The following is a 17,819-nucleotide window of genomic DNA, read 5'->3' on the forward strand; positions in this document are numbered from 1 at the left end:
GGAGAACCACATCCTACCTGCTCATCAATAGCAAAGGCCAGCTGCAGAAGACTGTCAGCTAATCGCTTCCTGCTGATGTCTAAGCATGGAAGAGAGATCCTTTCACCCCCAGGTGCAATGCCTTTATAAACAACTGAAAGAAGCTTGGAGCCAACTGAGAAATGAGACCTTTCATCCTATGGAAACCAGCAAAGAAGTGACAATCAATAAAAGCTGACAAAAGGCTTCCAATCCATCTGTATTGTTAATTAAAACACTTGAATTTCAGATAATTTCCTTATAAAGCAATGCAACTATACAATGACAAGACACCTTCCTAACTCAGGGATGAGATTTTAAATGAGACAACCCTATTGTGTACAAAGTTCAGAAGAAACTAAAAGTAACTTGACACTGCTCCAAATATTCTGATCCTCCTCCACCTTTTCGGACTTACTTGCCTACAGAAGTAAAATGAATATCTAAGTCAGGATATGGGAGTGACACAAATGGTAAACCATGCAGCTCCTTGATTATCAATATAAGGCAACCACAAGTCTAATTTTGTTGATACAGAGAATGGATAGCACACAGAAATTAAGTACTTTGTTACTTGTTAGCTTTGTTCAGCCCTGTTACAGCCTCATTCACAAATTCTCAGTCTTCGTGGCTTTTGCACAACCTGTTCCTTCAACTGCCCAAAGTAGAGATTTACTACAATCAGAAACTTAGTGGAAGGAATTTGAGTAATACAGTCTACATCCTTACACTTCAGGGGTCTCTATCCTGTTTTCCTGCAACTCAGACCTACTATATTGCTTCTGATCAGTCAGGAAATATTCCTTTTTTAATTTCCCTCATCACTTTGAATGGTCTCTGTGTAAAAGTTGTTAAAAAATGCCTCCTTTATAGGATTGTTAATTCTGATTTTTTGAGCTTTCAGTTCTGTGAAGCTCACTTAAAGGAAGTTAGAGAATCTACATTCTGATTTTCAGAGTCTGGAGCCAAACACAGAAAGACAATTATAAAGGTTGTTCAAGCTTCAGTATTGTGCTACTCAGATTTGTAGATTAACCATAAAACTTCTTTTTTTTTGATCCCATTCAACACTAGCTCTTCACTGTTGATCTCATTTTAAGCAGTATCTGATCTGTTCTCTGTTTTTATCCTGGTTTTTTACACAGGAAAAGCTCTTTACAATGTACAAATGTTTACTCTTATCTTCTGTATTAATAATTACCTGACCATGAAGAACAGAATGAAGCAGGCCAGATTTCTGTAGCTGCTTACAGGCAGAAAGGACAGCATCAAACCTAACTTGATCCAAACGTGCCTCTGAATTAAACAGATCAACAGAACAAAGGTCCTCAAGGCTAGAGGGGAAAGAGAAGCAATAATGTTACATCAGTGCACCCACAGACAACATTATTCACTTTCCATGGTGAGGTCATGCTTACCAGAAAGCCCCTACTTACCTCTGTGGTGTGATTCTTTTTTTTAAGCACAATTTCAAAGATTCCTGATAGGGAGATTTCATCAGAGCTTTCATGAGTCTTACTGAGATATCTGGGAGGTTTTTCATGACTTGCACATCAGCTGTGTTAAAGCCTATGTGTGATGGATCACACACTGTCATCACCACAAGCTCTATAAAGCTTGCATTTAGCAGTTCCTTCTCAAGCAGCTAGAAAGAAAAAAAAATTAAACATAAAGACGTGAAAAAATCATTCAGATTTCTCTATTTAATTCTTAATAATCTACCATTAATCCTATCTCAAATGAAAGCAAACATGAAACAGTCCCTATTCAGGCTGATTTTCTCTATTGAAATGTCAAACTTTCACTTAGGCCAATGCAGAGAAATTAGGTATCTATAAACATAGACACAGGATATTTGCTATCCCACCAAACTGCAACTTAGATCTTTTAAACCACATAGGCGTGTTTCAGTCTTGACTATATACCTGTAAATTCTGATGTACATCTCTGTACACACTATCAGAGATTTGCTGATGAGACAATCACAGTCTCAGACCTAAACTTGGAGGTGTACATTTCCTAAGAGACTCGTAAGTATTATGCTTTACATAGTTAAATATGGCTTATATTGCATCAAATAGACCAATAGAGAGATAAATAAAGGCAAATAGAGAAACCTGAATATTTATACTGAATTCAAGAAAGGCAGATTGTGTCAATTCTTTCTGCCTTTTAAGCAGCTACCACCTCCACACATTTAATGCAATCAGGAATCATACAGGAAATATTCACTGCAAGTACTCCATATACAGAACATGTACATGTAACTACATAGAAAATTTGTATCTTTTATTCACTACAGATTTCAGAGCCTACCTTCCAGAAATCCTGCTGGCACATTTCCAGGATGACAGTGACAAACTCCAAGATCCGGACTATAATGGTGCACTTGCTGTAGTTGTACTTGTCCCTCTCCTGAGGACTGAACATGCTGCCTTTGGAACTGCTATCAAAGCACTGCTCTGCTGCATGGATATCATGCAAAGCAATAGTGTCCAGGAAGAACTGCACAGCCTTCAAGAACAAGGAGCTTTCATTTGCACCTAGAAAGAATTACACTAAGTTGAAATGATTATTGTTTCATGCTTGGAAGAAAACAGTCAAACTGAGATGACAAACAGAAAGAGGCACATCTCACACCAGTGTTTTCTGAAAGCTCTCTGCTTGTTCTAAACATTACCATGCTGGGCAATAGAATAGCAGGACAGCATTGTACTTAGTGATAACTCCAGAAACTAACCACTAACCACTTATGAACAATGATGATGATTTAGGCTTATGTAATAAAAGAGATAAAAATTTTAAATCCCTAGTTTTGAATGACTTAGCCCTATGCTAGCTGCTTCCGACATATTGTTTTAAATCAAGACAGACCTAACACTGACAGACAGAACAGACAGACCACCTGAAACTTGTACAAGACTATGAATCTGTACTATGGCTGAACAAAAACATTTTGTTTAAGCTTGCAAGAATAATTGAAAGAGAAAGAGACCCAGTGGCTACACAAGGTGTTGTTATTTTACCTGACCAAAATTCAAATGCAGCTTTTAGACCTGATGTAGTTGATGCATCAGGAAATGAAACAAGGTAACATGTATGGGACTTGAAGTGAAAAGGTGCCTTCTTTCATTGTTTTCTGATAGCTTCCTCCAGATATTAATAAACAGTAGGTAAAAAGCTTTAGAAGGATTTCAAGAAAAATATTATAAAAACCTCTTGCTTTTCTGTGCAGTGGGAAATTAGCTGTACAGAATAATTTTTGAAGATGAGATAGAGTAAAAGGAGTTGCTGGTAAGTGGATGACTAAGAAATGCAAAGATATATTTCTAGGGCTAAAAGGAAACATTTTAAGATACATAGTACTTCATAAAAAACCCCCATCCCATTACAACTGTCACTGAAAAACTTTGGGAGAGTTTGCAAAATTGTCTCTCCTACATTTGAGAAAAGAGCTTAAATTCCAAGTTAAGAACTCACCTTAGATGGGCTTTATGTAACACACACAAATGAGCCTAATGCAACAGTTAATCACTCACCCAGTACTTCATCAGGTTTGATCATCTGCAGCTCAAAGAATGTATTGTAGCAATCCAGTGCTGCTAAGAACATGTCCATCCACTGCATGACAGCCTGTAAACTGAAGGGTTCCTGCATGCCATGGAGAGTTGGCTGAGAAAGGATCCCAGATGGACTTTGGGCATCAGTGCCACCTCCTTCAAATTTGTTAATGAGGAAAGAAACACCACTGTTTTTTAGAGTATCAGCCAGCCAAGAAGATGGAGACTTGTTTCCTGACAGAAATAGAAACAGAAATATAAATTTTCTAGGAAAAACACATTTCAAACTAGCAAGCAGCTAGAGGCAAATGAACTAACAACTTTGTGATTTAAACTGGGTCTTCTAGCAGAGAAGGTATTGATTCTGGTTTAGCCTTGGTCACATTCTTAAAATTCCCACATTTCTCTTCCTTCCATAAGAAGGAGTTCAATTTTTAAGACATTCATAGTTCCCCATCAATAAATTGAGCTTTTTTTAGCTGGATACACAACAGCAGCTTTGGGCCTGGAAGTAAGTCTGCACTAAAAGCCTCCTCTGTGCCCAAAAACATCCTGCAGACTCTGAGATTCCCACAGTACCAAATTTGCAATATAAGCAACAACTGTGTTTCTATTTAACAATGCTGAGTGAAAAGATATTTACTTGTAATTACTACCTTGCATAGAAAAGACAGAGGGAGGGCATGCACAGAGTACAGAAAGCAAAGATAAGAGTGCACTGTGACTTAAAATACCTGGTAACAAAGGAACAAATTCATAGAAGAGCTCCATGGCTTTATGCCGGCAGTCTGTCTGAGGTCGTCCACACTGCACTAAGAGCCACATAACAACGTCCTGAAGACACACAGCCTTAGTAGCTGGGAATCCCCTGCACAAAAACATTAGGGGTTAACAGTTCCTCTTGCCATCTACCAAGAAGCAATAATAGTCTCTTAGTTGAAAACAATCAAAATGCTCCATGAGCACTATGAATCCCTTTTATCTGTTGAGCCACCACCAATCTGCACTACCTGGAAGAGCTCTTCTACCATCATGTCTGGCACTGCTTTCTCTTCTCCTCACTCTACTTGGCATAGTCCTTGTGGAAAACAATTTTAAATGTAGAAGCAGGTATCTCCCCTTCTCTTTGTAAACTCACAGAGGAAAAACTATGAATAAGGTTTAGATATGCCTGAACAGTTTTCCTCCATCCCCATAATCAACACGTCTCATAACTTAGCAAATGCCACACCAGTGACCCAAATCTAAACTCCACTTGTCAGTTTCTTTAAGATCACATCATAATTTGGGTAAAAAGGCAACTAAGGAGGTCTCTAGTCCAATCTCCTGATACATAAGGGTCAGCTAGGTGACTCAGAGCATTATGCATCCTGATACTGAATCAATTTTTGCTTGTTTTACCTTTTTTGCTTCCCTACTTTAACTGCTGATCACCCTGTTGCAGCTTGTCCTGCTTCTGCTGACATTTCACAACAGTAAGAAAGGCTTTGGAGGAGTTTCCTCCAAGTGCTTTGTAGCATCACTGCTAATGTTATTATATGCACTGCTGTGAGGCAAACATGCACTTCTCTTCTGCCTCTTTTTGCTAAACTAAATCAAGTTCACCACGCTAGAATAAAGAATCATGTTATGATTCTTTATATGCTACTCTCATGTTATGTCCAGTGTTTTCCCACCAGTGGTTCAACAGACAACATCAGGAGGTCTGTATCAGCAGTTGTCATAGGATGCAATTCTCATTCAGAATCCCAAGCATTTAATGGAACTACTGGTCAAGTTTATTAAAATGCCATATGGAAATAAATGCAAATAGCTGACCGTGGTACCCGCCGTTTTCCCTCCTTGTTCAGAGAAGGTGCTTTATGCTTGATTATGCGCTTCAGGTGGTTAATAGCATCACAGCACTGCTGGGCAGTACCTGTTGGAGACAGGGAATTGACATTTCTTAAAAAATTGCCAGTAATTTGATTAAACTAATTGAGATAGCACTGTAGAGATGGTGCAAGAGACTTATACAGATGATAATGTTTGCCAGCTCCACTACTCTGTGCTTCTACAGTGAGTTTTTCTAAGGTGCAGAATGACATCACAAAACACCAGACAGGCCAACCTGGCCTGAGCCAAGCCTGAGGCTTTTGGTATAAAACTGTGCATTCTACTTTCTGTGATCATGCTTAGAGAAACTGAAATTTTTCCATGTGAGAAACTCTTCTGGGGACATTTCTACCATGTCCTGAACTCTTCCTCTGAAAGAAATTAAGTTTTGTTACACCAACTTTTGGCTTTCTGTTCTAATTCCTATTAATTGATGAAAGAGCATGGAAAAAAAGGATAGAAAAGTAGATTTACTGAAGAGTCATTAGTACTGTGAAAGAGGTCACAGGCTCTTCACACACCTACATACTGTTGTAAAGAATGACAAGACAATGAGGAAAGGGTATCACAAACGAGTGGAAATATTCCATAGAATATATGAAAATTACTATTTTTGGAGCATTTATTTGTTATAGAAGAATAGACTGATTCTCACCAAGCGACATTTTTTTACACCATGTAACTGCAAAACTACAACTCAAATCTGAAGCACCACCAGCATTTTTAGTGTTATTACAAAAGTGTAAGTCATCGTAAATATGAAGAGGTTCCTTCTCCTAGGCTCAAAATACACTTGATTATACATATATACCACCTTTATACACTGCAAGGAATTGACTATAAGAGTTCCTAACTAGCTCTCTACTGATAATGAAAAATAATTATTCCTTTGTTGCAGAAGTAAGCAAATGTAATTTTCTTACAGTTACAATTTTTCTTTGTTAACCCAAGATTCCACAAGGTAACTTTTTTCTTCATTCCACTGTTAATTAACTATAGCTCACCTAATGACTTTTCATCTGTATGGGCTAAAGCCAGGCTTTCCAGAAAAACAACCAGTGTTTCAAATACAAACTGCTCCACCAGAGAATTTTCTTCCCTTTAAAAAACAGGAAAACATTTTATGAGAAATATAAATAGAAGAAGCACTAAATGTAAAATCCTAATTAAAAACCACTGAATTAAATACTGTAGAGACAGACTGCAAAAGGTGTTTGCACAAGAGAGTAAATCTAAACCAGTTTAAAAAACAGCAGCGAAATCTGCTGAGCATCCTAAAAAGGGATAAAAAACATCTTATAAACCTGTGATCAAAATTTATTTTTATACATTTCACACTGACAGAAAGCCCAAACAACAAAATTATTATTAAAAATAATCTGAGTAACAGAATGTTCCAGCTACCATATACATTAACAGAATGAGTGTCAGGGGATGACTATTTGAGCTGTAACTCTTTTCATCTCATTGAACCTTTAGGCCAAGTTAGTTACTGTTTCAAGCTCTGCTTGCTCACCTAAATTCTCTGTAGATACTGTTAAAAGCAAGTGCTGCACCCAGCCTCTTGAAAGCACTGGGGTGAAGAGCAAGGCTGTACAACCGTTTGAAAAGAGACTTGGTGTTTGCTGGGCTTTCCTCCTGCTGCTTTGGTGTTGTCTGCTTGATGGACCATTTCAAGAATTCTCGGATGCACTGGCCACAGAAATCCCTCAAAGTGCTGTCAACTGGATCCACTATGCCACTCTGAAATTACACAAGGTTATTTCATCTCAACAATGAGAAACCCCCTGCCATCGGCTCTGTGCAGTATTATAGCAGCTTATCTACATTGCACTATTTGCAAATTAAAAAACTGTACTCACAGCCTACCAGAAATTAACAAAGTTCAAAATTGCTACTGTCCAAGGGAAGGGCAGAACTTTTAGCCTTCACAGTGCTGAATTACAGCTCAAAGATTTGGATTTTCTATTCCTGTCTCAGCCATCAGGTTAAGTCACTTCATTTTCTGATGGGTGTGCTTCCTCCACATAAGAAGTGGTGTGACAACACTGACTCTTATTAAAAAAAATACTCCAATCCCCTTGACCTACCTTACCTCCAACCACTTCTGTTCAGTGCAAATGCTAGTCTTAAATGCAAAACTTTTGCACTTGGTGAAGGCAAAGACACTTGATAAAAAATTAAGCACAGCACAAAGGCATTCAGGGGGATGAATGGTGAACGTGCTTCAGTTGTTCCTAACTCATACTGATGATAAAGAGTGTTTCATTTATCTGAAGATGATATACCTGCATTTTGGGAATGCCAAAGAAAGAGAAATTAATCATACAAATCTCAGTTAAGGAATATTAAATGGTTATTAAAAATAAATAAATAAACCAACCATTTTCTTACTTTCAAATAGTTAAGGGGTCATTCTATCTGTTCATATGTTCCTGGTTGCTTCAGCAGTAAAATGATGCTAGTTAAAAATAAAGTCATATGGCACAGAGAAAAGAGAGGAAAGACTTATCACCTACCAGGATAGCTTCCAGGAATGCCACTGTATCTTGACTCTCAAATTTTTTGTTGTTGGTAAACCAGTGAATGAGTTGCATGACCAAAGGCTCATACAACTGTCTTGCTACCTGAAAACAGCAAACATTAATACTATGTCTATGATACTTCGCTATTATATGCAAGAATAAAAACTAGTACTTTGAAAAAGGGTCTATAAAATGAATAACTAATTTCATATTACATTCCCACATCAAGGATCAAAAAACCCCAGACAATTAAAATGGGTCAGATGTTTTCTATTCAGCCAGTCTCCATGACCTTGAAGCTTACTTTCAGTAATATCCTTTGAGACAAAGAACATTGCATGCAGACTAATGTGCCAATACACAATCAGGGACACAGGGATGTTTGTTTCTTAAATCATATTTAGATCTAAAAATCTACTTTTACCATTAATCTAACTTCCTGAATTTCAACAATTCTACCTGTAAATCAATCTGATTGATTACTGTCATACTATAGTATGAAGGGAAGAAACACTAAACACACTTATTTATGCATATACACATGCTTCAACTGCAGTGCCTGTGGCTTGGACCAATCCAGACATCATTTACCTATGGTTTATGTTCAGCCACACACCAGCAAAAGAGGTATTGGTCACCTGAATTGGTAACACAGCTTCCTTTCTATTTTAACAGAACACAAAATCCATTTGATCTCAAAGCAGATACAGCTGCCAGGGTCCAAGCAGCAGTCTCAAAAGGCACAAAAACCTGTAATTTCTGTGGAGATGAACCTATGTGTCTGTTCTGTTTTGTGCAAAGGAGGAGAAATATAATTCATTCAAACATTTGAACTTGATATCATCTGTAAGTATCAAAGAGGCCGCTACAAATTCTCTCCTGAATGCTTTTCCTATGAGTGTAGCTTTGCATACACTCAACATCAAAACAATCAACTTCACCTCCAATTAACTTCTAACTGAAAGACAACAGAAATTAAATGTTGTGATAAAGAGGGTTACTACCACAAACTCCCTGAGTGCACCATGAAACCCGAATATCTCTTGTACACTTCTCTGAGCAAGACTACATTACAGAAGTATTTGAAGCAAGAATTTGAAAAGGTTTCAACCCCATTCCCAAAATCCAGATGATCCATCCCTAGAATAGAACTTCAGCCTACAAAATACTCTTCATTTGGGGATAAAAAACCCCAACATGTTAGGAAAACATCTAAATCAAACTATTAATTCCCACATTCAAAGGTATTTGAACAAGCTAAAATTCACATAGATAAATCTGCTTACCTGGTCTATGTCACAAGCAAGACGAAGCAGTACTGGAAATACTCGCTTATGTAAATGGTACATAGGTGGGGGACCCTGACGTCCTTCTGGCATCTGAGAGGCTTTCCCCAACATGTATGTGACCATGCCATGTAGCAGCTCACATGCTGCAACCTGAAATTTAAAAATCCCTTTGGTTATGCATCCGTTACTTTCACAGAGAAGACAAAATTGTGGGCAGGAGAGAATGAGTCACATGAAAGGGGGTACTTGAGAAATCACACCCATGCTAAATCACCATTCCAGGAACAGATCATGACCATGGAAGTAATTTACACACTTACTAACTGGTGCTTTTCCTAATGTTTTAGTCTCTGTTATGGGCAGTAACATACCAGCTGGAGACAGTTCATCATCAGAAAAGTCACCCACAGTGTTTTCAAGGAAACTCCCAGTCTCGACTCTTTGGGTATCAACATCCCAATCCAGCACAGCATCGAAATATTTGCTTAAGTGTTCAGCTGGACTGAGCTCACAAGTTCACAGGCTGGGCATGAGAAGGAGGCCAAACAACACTAGTTTAAAAAGATCCACTAGTTTAAAATATTCATTTTTATGTTAAATCAAGCATAATGCTGTCTGATAGAGCTTACACAACTTCTGCTCTTTAGCTTCTGAACACTTAAAATAGTGTAGTCATGAAAGGGTACCAAAGAAGCACACTGCTACCTATTAATTAATTAAAACAGGTCTGTAGTAACAAGGAAGACATTATTTTATGCAATTTTATCAGCTAGCATAAAACAAGATGAAGAAAAAAAACCAATACTTTTGTTTGCCTGTCACTTGCAGAAAGAGCCAGCTCAGTCACATGAGGCAAAAATAAGTCCAAGTAGATGACAGGCTTCATGTCTGCAAATGGTACAGCAAAGCTCAGGCGCCTCTCAGTGTCCCAGGATACACATTTCTTCATCATCTCTTCTGCAGAGGTAGCTGATGCATTTGAAAGATGAAAACAAGCTTAATACAATATACATAAAGCAAGTACTTAGTTCAGTCAAAAAAATCTGTAACCTTCCAACTTCAGTTAGATTGCCATGCAATGTTAATTCTTTATAAACTACTGAAAAAAACGTAGCCAACGTTTCTTTCAAGTGAGAGTTACAGCAGTCTGCAGTTTCAATACAGGTTAAATTTGGAGACAAATAAATCCAGAAGACATTGAATCATACTTGATTTAAAATACTTCTGTAAGACATCCAATATATAATTCATTTGTCTTCTAATGTTACAGAAAATTCTTGAAGGTCAATCAGACAAGAAGATCCAATATACTGACTCCTACAATTGCACAGAAAATGGCTACATTCACAGCCATTTATAGCTATCTCCTCCTAGGAAAACTGGCATACTTACTCCCTTCTCTCCCTATATTCCCATATTTTAAAATCTGGTTAACAAAATCTGACCACACTTTGTATTTAATTTCCAGAGAATAAGGCTACTTTTCCCCAGTATTTTTGAGTAAGTAACAGGGAAGTACTTGGCAGAAAGAAAATTGATTGTAAAGACAGAAAAACAAACATAAGCATGCAAAGAAAGGAAAAAAATGCATAATACTATATTAATTTTTAGATTACCTAAATTTTGTGCAGAATTAATCCAGTGAATCTCATGGTCAGGTACTTACACTATTGTTTTCCATTTTTATTTGATTGTATCATATTTAATATTTAAATTATAAAACTTGTTCATGGACTGGACAGAGAAAGGGAGAAAATGCCTTTTTTTGAGGAGCACCCAAATGGAACTCTAGTACCCACACTTACTTTAAGGCATGATGTACCTTAAACTCACAAATGAAAAAGTAAGCTTGCTGATATTTACACAATTCATGACTGCAGCTGCTAAATACTGAGAACTATAGTAGAGGTAGAAATCAGTACCAAGGAGCTACAAAATGGGGCAAAGTTTTAAAATGGCTTTGCAGCCAGAAGGTGAAGGGTGGAATAAATAAAACCATATACTCAGATGCATAGTTTTTTGCTTTCAACTGTAATTTCCTAAACACTTTCCCTACTCCATATTAAGTTGGTGAATACTTTTGCTCTACTAAACTACAGAACTGGATAAAAGTAATTTTGTTCAAATGAAAGCAACAAAAAAACAGGTATATGAGAGTGATGTTGAGGCCTTAATGAAATCTACTTTCAAGAGAGACAGCAGAGGCATATAAATATTTTTGACAGGATACTCACCTGTAATTAAGTTGTGGTTAATCTGCCCTCCCAAAGATCCAAGAAGGCGTGCCACTCTAGTCCTTACTGCTTCCAAGGTGGGACTATTATCCTAAATCATTCAACAGATTAATATTAGTGAAAGCACAGTTACTTCTATAGGGAAGTAATTTGGTTTACAGAGTAAATGAAGGTCTTATGGCTCTTATTAAATACAGATGAAGAAGGTAAAATGAAACCACAAGGAGAAAAATTGCATCAAACAAGAGATGAACTTTGGTTTAGCAAACAAAAGAGGGCAAGACTGGAAAGCACTTTCATTCTATTTTGTGAGCTTTCAATTACCATTTCTCAAGTAAAATTTTATTACCACGGATAACACATATCTACAGAATGACATAACAGTGCAGAAACAAATCTAAAACAAAAATTGCTCTTTTCATTTGCTTTAATTCCAGAACTTAAAGTTTAGATCCTGTACCTATATAGAATAACAGCATCATTTAGATTAGAAAAGACCTCTAAAGTCATCAAGTCCAACCACTAACCCAACACTGCCAAACTCATCACTAAACCATGTCCTCAAGTGCCATGCCCATATGCTTTTGAACACTTCAGGGATGATGATTCTACCACTTACCTGTGTAGCCTGTTCCAATGCTTGACAACCTCTTTTATGAATATATTCTTCCAAATATCCAATCTAAACCTCCTCTGGCACAACCTGAGGCCACTTGCTCTTGTCCTGTCACTTGTTACCTGGGAGACCAACCCCCAGCTGGCTACACGCTCCTTTCAGACAGTTGTGAAGAACAATGAAGTCTCCCCTGAGCCTCCTCTCTCCAGACTCAACAGTGCCTCTCTCAGAAAACTGATTTTCAGAAGCAGCCTGTACAGGATACAAAATTAACTAATTTTGTTTCACAGAATCGCAGAATGACCAAGGTTGGAAGGGGCTGCTGCAGGTCAACTGGTCTAAACTCCCTTCTCAAGCAGGGTCATCCTAGAGCACAGGCACAGCATTGCATCCAGACAGTTCTGGAATATCTCCAGTGAGAGAGACTCCATAATTTCCCTGAGAAATCTGTCCTAGTGCTTGGTCAGTGCACACTAAAGAAGTTCTTCCTCATATTAGATGGAACCTCCTGAGCATCAGTTTCTGCCCATTGCCTCTTGTCCTACTGCTTGGCATCACTGAGAAGAGCCTGGCTCCATCCTCCTGACACCCTCCCTTCAGATACTGATAGATATTGATGAGGTCTCCTCTTAGTCTTCACTTCTCCAGGTTAAACAGGCTGTGATCCCTTGGCCTTTCCTCATAAGAGATGCTTCAGTACTCTAATCACCTTTGTAGCTCTCTACTGGACTCACTCCAGGAGTATCATGTTTAAAGAGAACCAGGTTGGAAAGAGTTCTGTATATAGGAGTAATGTCACATCTAAAAAGAGGTTTATTCCAAGTTAGTTTGTGCAGTGGAATATTAAAATATTCCACTATATTGTATTCCATTATATTATATTATATAAAATATTCCCCTATAATACACTTACATTTGAGAGGCCACTGGACAAAGTAATACATATGTTGGCTTCTAAAGACTGTAACCCTATCCACAATACATTAAAAATCCCCCAAATGCTTAAACACTTACAAAAGTCTATTGCCTACTGCAAAGCTGCTAAGCTGGGACCTGATTTTGGGTGTTGGGAGTCAAATTTTTGTTGTCATAATGCATCAGTCTACCAGTGATACTGACTTACAGGATTTATACAGTCCCCCTTCCCTGCTTAATTCCCATCCTCACCCTGGAATATGACATCTTTCCAGCTGTGCTAAGGTAAGAACAGCTTGTTGAGCCACACTGCAGAATGGAATTCATTAAACTCATCTAAGGTAGAAGTAGCCCTCATTAAAAAAAAAAAAAAGTATGCATGCAAGAAAGGAAAAGAAGCACTGGGAAGAAAGGATTAACACTTAATTCTTAAAAAGAAAGAGGGCTCTTACCACTGACAATGTCTTTGCTTTTCTTATACGCTGTATCACAACTTTATTACGTCCTTTCTGGGCTGCTTGAGAAAGTTTCCTTACTTCCCAGTTATTATGGGATTCAACTGATGAACAAAAAAAACAGCATATCAACACCAGTTTATTGTACCACCATCTCATGCACCTACTCACAGTTTCATTAAAAAAAAAAAACCACTCTTGTTTTGCACATTTTTATTTTTAAAATGTGACAATTATTCTTTCACTTAAAGTTATTTATTATTTTCCTCAATAAAGATTTTCTCTTAGTAAAACTAAGCTAATTTAAGCAAAAAAAGGACACATGACACAGAAATAATAAATAAAATGGCGACAATTACTGATTGCTCAGTCAAAGCAAGTAAATCCTATTTTAAGAAAAAAGTGCATTTTGGGGTATAAGGGAAGTTATACCCCAAACACAGAAAGTGCACAATATAAATAAAAAGTATGGCATGTCCACATCTTTATGAAAAAAAAAAAAAAAAAGATTTCCTCTTCTTTAAGACCAGCAATTTTTTGCATGTATGTACCTGTAGATGTAGAGCTTTTCAAATAACCATCAAGAAGAGGCAGGACATCCTTGTAATAGGGTTGCATCATATGTCTGGGGATGTGAGCTGACCAGTCTTCCAAAGCATCCAGGCCCAGATCAGCCATTGGGGTACAGCTAAGGCCCAGCTTAAATGCATTCTAAATGTCAAATACAAAACTATCAGCCTTTCACATATATTCACCTGTGTTACTTAATGGTAAAAGAGACAAATTTAAAAGCATTTAGTGTACATCTCCCTTTGCTCTGTTTAGCATCTCACTCAAGATCAGCACAGGAGATATTTTTATATTGCAACACGGGCAATAAGAGAGTCTGCTTAGTGCAAAAGCAAATTCCAACAATTTACTTTTTATCCAAAGATTCAAGTAGTTTGCATTCTATCTCACTGAAGACCATAGAGAGCTTAATAGTTACCTTAATACTGACTTTGCTACAGAATGTTTATATGTATTTTAGGGAAAAAAGTGTTAGCTGTACATCACTTTGACTCACCTGCAGTGCAGGAATATATGCTTTGATATCAAGCATGATGATGTCATGGGGTAAAGACAGCAAAAAAATCAGACAAGATGCCAACAATTCATCTTTATACTGCTTCATTTTTGCTGCAACCTAAAATGGAGATAAACAGATCAAGAACAAACATAAACATTTTGAAATCTTGACTTAATTGTGTAATGTAAAATGATTTATCCATGTCAAATAAACAAATTATTTACCCATGTAAAATAAACAAGGCCAAACCAATATTGGAATCTCATTCACCTGCAGACAGTTACCAGAAGTATTTATACTGTTATTTCTCAATTGTATATGAACTGGTGACCAATACACCTCTTCTGACATTGAAAAAACTGACCAGAAAGGATTTTAAAACCTCATTATCTCACACAGTTCAAAAAGCAAGAATACCTCTACTGTGTATGTAAGATTTCTCAGAGGATAAAATTTTGATTGAATCACATATGTTTTTATTCAGCCTAAGAAAGTTAGGGAGCAACATTCCTTACCTCTTTTCCAAACTTTACAAACAGTGCAAAGCAAGAGGTCTTTTCTGGGTCTTCAGGACACCTTTTGAAGCTCCTGGGGCTGACACCCTACCAAAGAGAAACCACAAGTCAATACTATTAAAAAGTACATAGTACATATATGAACCAGAAGTTCAACTCAGAATACATACATCATACTGTCCAATACAAAACTGGTGTCAGTGAAAACTTGAAATGTATCTTTGATCTTTTAGAGGTTAGAAATTAATATTAATATGGTTCACTGAGGGTCAACTTTTTGGAATATATTAAATATTAAGCAAATAAACAAGAGATGTCTGCAAAGCAGCTTTTCAATGATTTAATTTTCTCTGCTCATGCAACAAATCATAAAAACCCCAACTTCCCTAACAGTGGATGTCCAGGTGGCAAGAATGATGGCGTAAAAAGAAAATAATTTACAACAGTGTCCACAGTACAAGCATCTACACCAATGAGTTTCCAAATGTGCTTCACTTGGTGCCATCAGCAGCAGTGGCAGGGACAGCTCTGGGCTCTGTGTTGGGCTACACACCCACGTGTTTTAGTCCTATAGCTTCCAAACCACAGCTAGTGCATCTACCACTGGGGCAGCATATTCCCTGTGGGAATCAGTGAGTGGAGCAGGAATACACTCCTGAAGTTGACTCATTAACTGACAGATAACTCTGCTGCTCTGATTAGATTGTTCTATCCAAAATATCTTTTATCCCATCTGCACTGCAAAGGTACCTCCCAGCTCTCTGTTCACCCAGCTCTCAGGATTTTGGAAAGAGTGCTGCCCAGGCTGCCCAGGCAGGTCATGGACTCTCCCTCTCTGAAGACATTCCAAAGCCACCCTGATGAGGTCTGTGCCACCTGCTTTAGGAGACACTGCCTTGGCAGAGGGAGTTGGACTGGATGTATTCCAGAGGTCCCTTCCAACCCTAACAATTTGGAGATTCTGTGATGACACATGGATAGTGTCTCTTCAGAAGCTGGGCTTCTAGTCTAAATTTTGACTACTAATGTGCTTCCAATTCTGGAGGCACAGGAAGATATAAATATTTGAAACAACCCAGTAACAGTTTCAATGAACTATTTTCCATAGGGAATAAAATACTATACGTTAAGAATGGCACATGTTACCCCTCCATTGGATAAAAGATCTCACCTCAAAGTATTTTATCCTCTTGGCAATTTTCATTGTAACTGAGAGCAGCTTGTAGAATCCACTAATAAGAGGTAGTCTTGTTGAATGTACAATAAGCTCATAACCAAAGGAATATACCCAAGGGTGAAAGTATTCCACATGTTTCTCTGGCAGTATCTCTCTAAAACAAATTCACAGAAAATAGGGAAAGAAAAAGAAGAAAGAAAGTCATTAAATACAAAGTTTTATTTTTAAAAAGCTTTCATCTTGGTACAAGAAAGAAATATTGCTGTAACAGAGCATCAGACAGACAGAGAATAAATGCATGCTGCATTCTGAGTCAAACAAAAGAAGATTTTAATTTTGTTTTAGAGGGCAAAGCCATTTATTATTTATTATATCTCATTATTGAATTTATACAAACACACATCCTCATATATCACATTCCATTACTGGGACATCCACAGGCACCTAATTCTGTACCTTTCACATAATGCCCCTTACTGGTCTATGAACACTGTATCTCTGGTCTCTGAAGTATTTAGGATACATGGTCAGGATAATACTACAAGTTATAACATATAATGAATGACAACTACACCCAAATAATGAAAGTGAATGCTAATGGATGTCTCTTGTATTCTTTTAAAAAACTTGAGATGATGAGCTTTTATGTGTTTACCTATGGCCCAGGTGTCTGAAAAACCCTTCCTGTCTCCCTTCTAATCATCTTGTGCATTTTGAAATATGATCATTCAAACTAACTCAGAAACAAGCATCTTAAACACATCTCACCTCAAACTTCTTCCAACCACTTTGTAACTTTCAAATTACATAAAAACATATAAATACCTGCAGAATTCCACTAGATTTATAAAGGCAATAAAATCTATTGGCTTCGCTGGCTGAAGGTTTGAAGCAGGGTCAGAAGAAGGCCCAAGCAAAGCACTGTCACCTGCATTTCCATCCTGAAAATAAATGTTGAAGAAAGAACACTGGGTCTGTGACAACACAGAAAGTCTTTACACATTTTTTTTGCCACATTAACAGTCTGTCTTTTTCTGTTACTAGGTACTCTGAGAGATGAAGGACTAACAGTTGATACATCAGTCATTGAAAGGAAAAATAAGAGATGGCTCCTTCTAAGCAGAAAGCCAGTTGCAAAATGAAAAACTGTAGATTCCAGAGTAGAAACTCTAAAGTAACAGATTCTGTGAACTTCTATTGATTCTGATGTGTCTATCTCCTAACACTGCAATGCAACATTCAGAGATATTAAGAAAAACATTTTATCTGGCATAACTGTTACTTCAAGACACTAAAGGGTGTTATCTAGGCATAATGAAAACAAAACAAGGGATATGATTTTGGTTCCCCTACAACAGCAGGAGTTAATGGATAGGTCCTCAGGTCTCACCTGTTCACTAATATCCAGTTTCTGAACAGTCAGGTCCAATTTCTCAATGATCTTCAAAACAGATTTTACAAGCTCATCATACAGGACACGACTTAGGGATTGCAGTTGTGCCTTTTCCGTAAGGAAGTTCGCATCTTCAAAAACACTTTCCTTTGCAGGACAAAAATGTTCATATTTCAAA

At 37.5% G+C, this 17,819-nt stretch overlaps 1 protein-coding gene across 1 annotated transcript in view; it reads right to left on the reverse strand.

Moving 5' to 3' along the window:
- The window catches only part of PRKDC (protein kinase, DNA-activated, catalytic subunit), an 82,385-nt gene that overhangs the window by 51,974 nt on the left and 12,592 nt on the right, over window positions 1-17,819 (reverse strand). Inside the window, exons 14-33 of the mRNA XM_059480086.1 lie at window positions 17,639-17,788; window positions 17,074-17,189; window positions 16,243-16,402; window positions 15,072-15,158; window positions 14,554-14,673; window positions 14,039-14,198; window positions 13,485-13,591; window positions 11,502-11,592; window positions 10,073-10,236; window positions 9,265-9,417; window positions 7,973-8,080; window positions 6,970-7,196; window positions 6,458-6,552; window positions 5,397-5,496; window positions 4,313-4,446; window positions 3,558-3,812; window positions 2,335-2,561; window positions 1,455-1,663; window positions 1,220-1,352; window positions 18-176 (exon numbers count right to left, since the gene is read on the reverse strand). Of these exons, the coding sequence (XP_059336069.1) occupies window positions 18-176; window positions 1,220-1,352; window positions 1,455-1,663; window positions 2,335-2,561; window positions 3,558-3,812; window positions 4,313-4,446; window positions 5,397-5,496; window positions 6,458-6,552; window positions 6,970-7,196; window positions 7,973-8,080; window positions 9,265-9,417; window positions 10,073-10,236; window positions 11,502-11,592; window positions 13,485-13,591; window positions 14,039-14,198; window positions 14,554-14,673; window positions 15,072-15,158; window positions 16,243-16,402; window positions 17,074-17,189; window positions 17,639-17,788 (2,955 nt within the window). The remainder of the gene's footprint in view (window positions 1-17; window positions 177-1,219; window positions 1,353-1,454; window positions 1,664-2,334; window positions 2,562-3,557; window positions 3,813-4,312; window positions 4,447-5,396; window positions 5,497-6,457; window positions 6,553-6,969; window positions 7,197-7,972; window positions 8,081-9,264; window positions 9,418-10,072; window positions 10,237-11,501; window positions 11,593-13,484; window positions 13,592-14,038; window positions 14,199-14,553; window positions 14,674-15,071; window positions 15,159-16,242; window positions 16,403-17,073; window positions 17,190-17,638; window positions 17,789-17,819) is intronic.

The sequence above is a fragment of the Ammospiza nelsoni genome, chromosome 1 (genome assembly GCF_027579445.1).
Source record: "Ammospiza nelsoni isolate bAmmNel1 chromosome 1, bAmmNel1.pri, whole genome shotgun sequence".
Taxonomy (NCBI): domain Eukaryota; kingdom Metazoa; phylum Chordata; class Aves; order Passeriformes; family Passerellidae; genus Ammospiza; species Ammospiza nelsoni.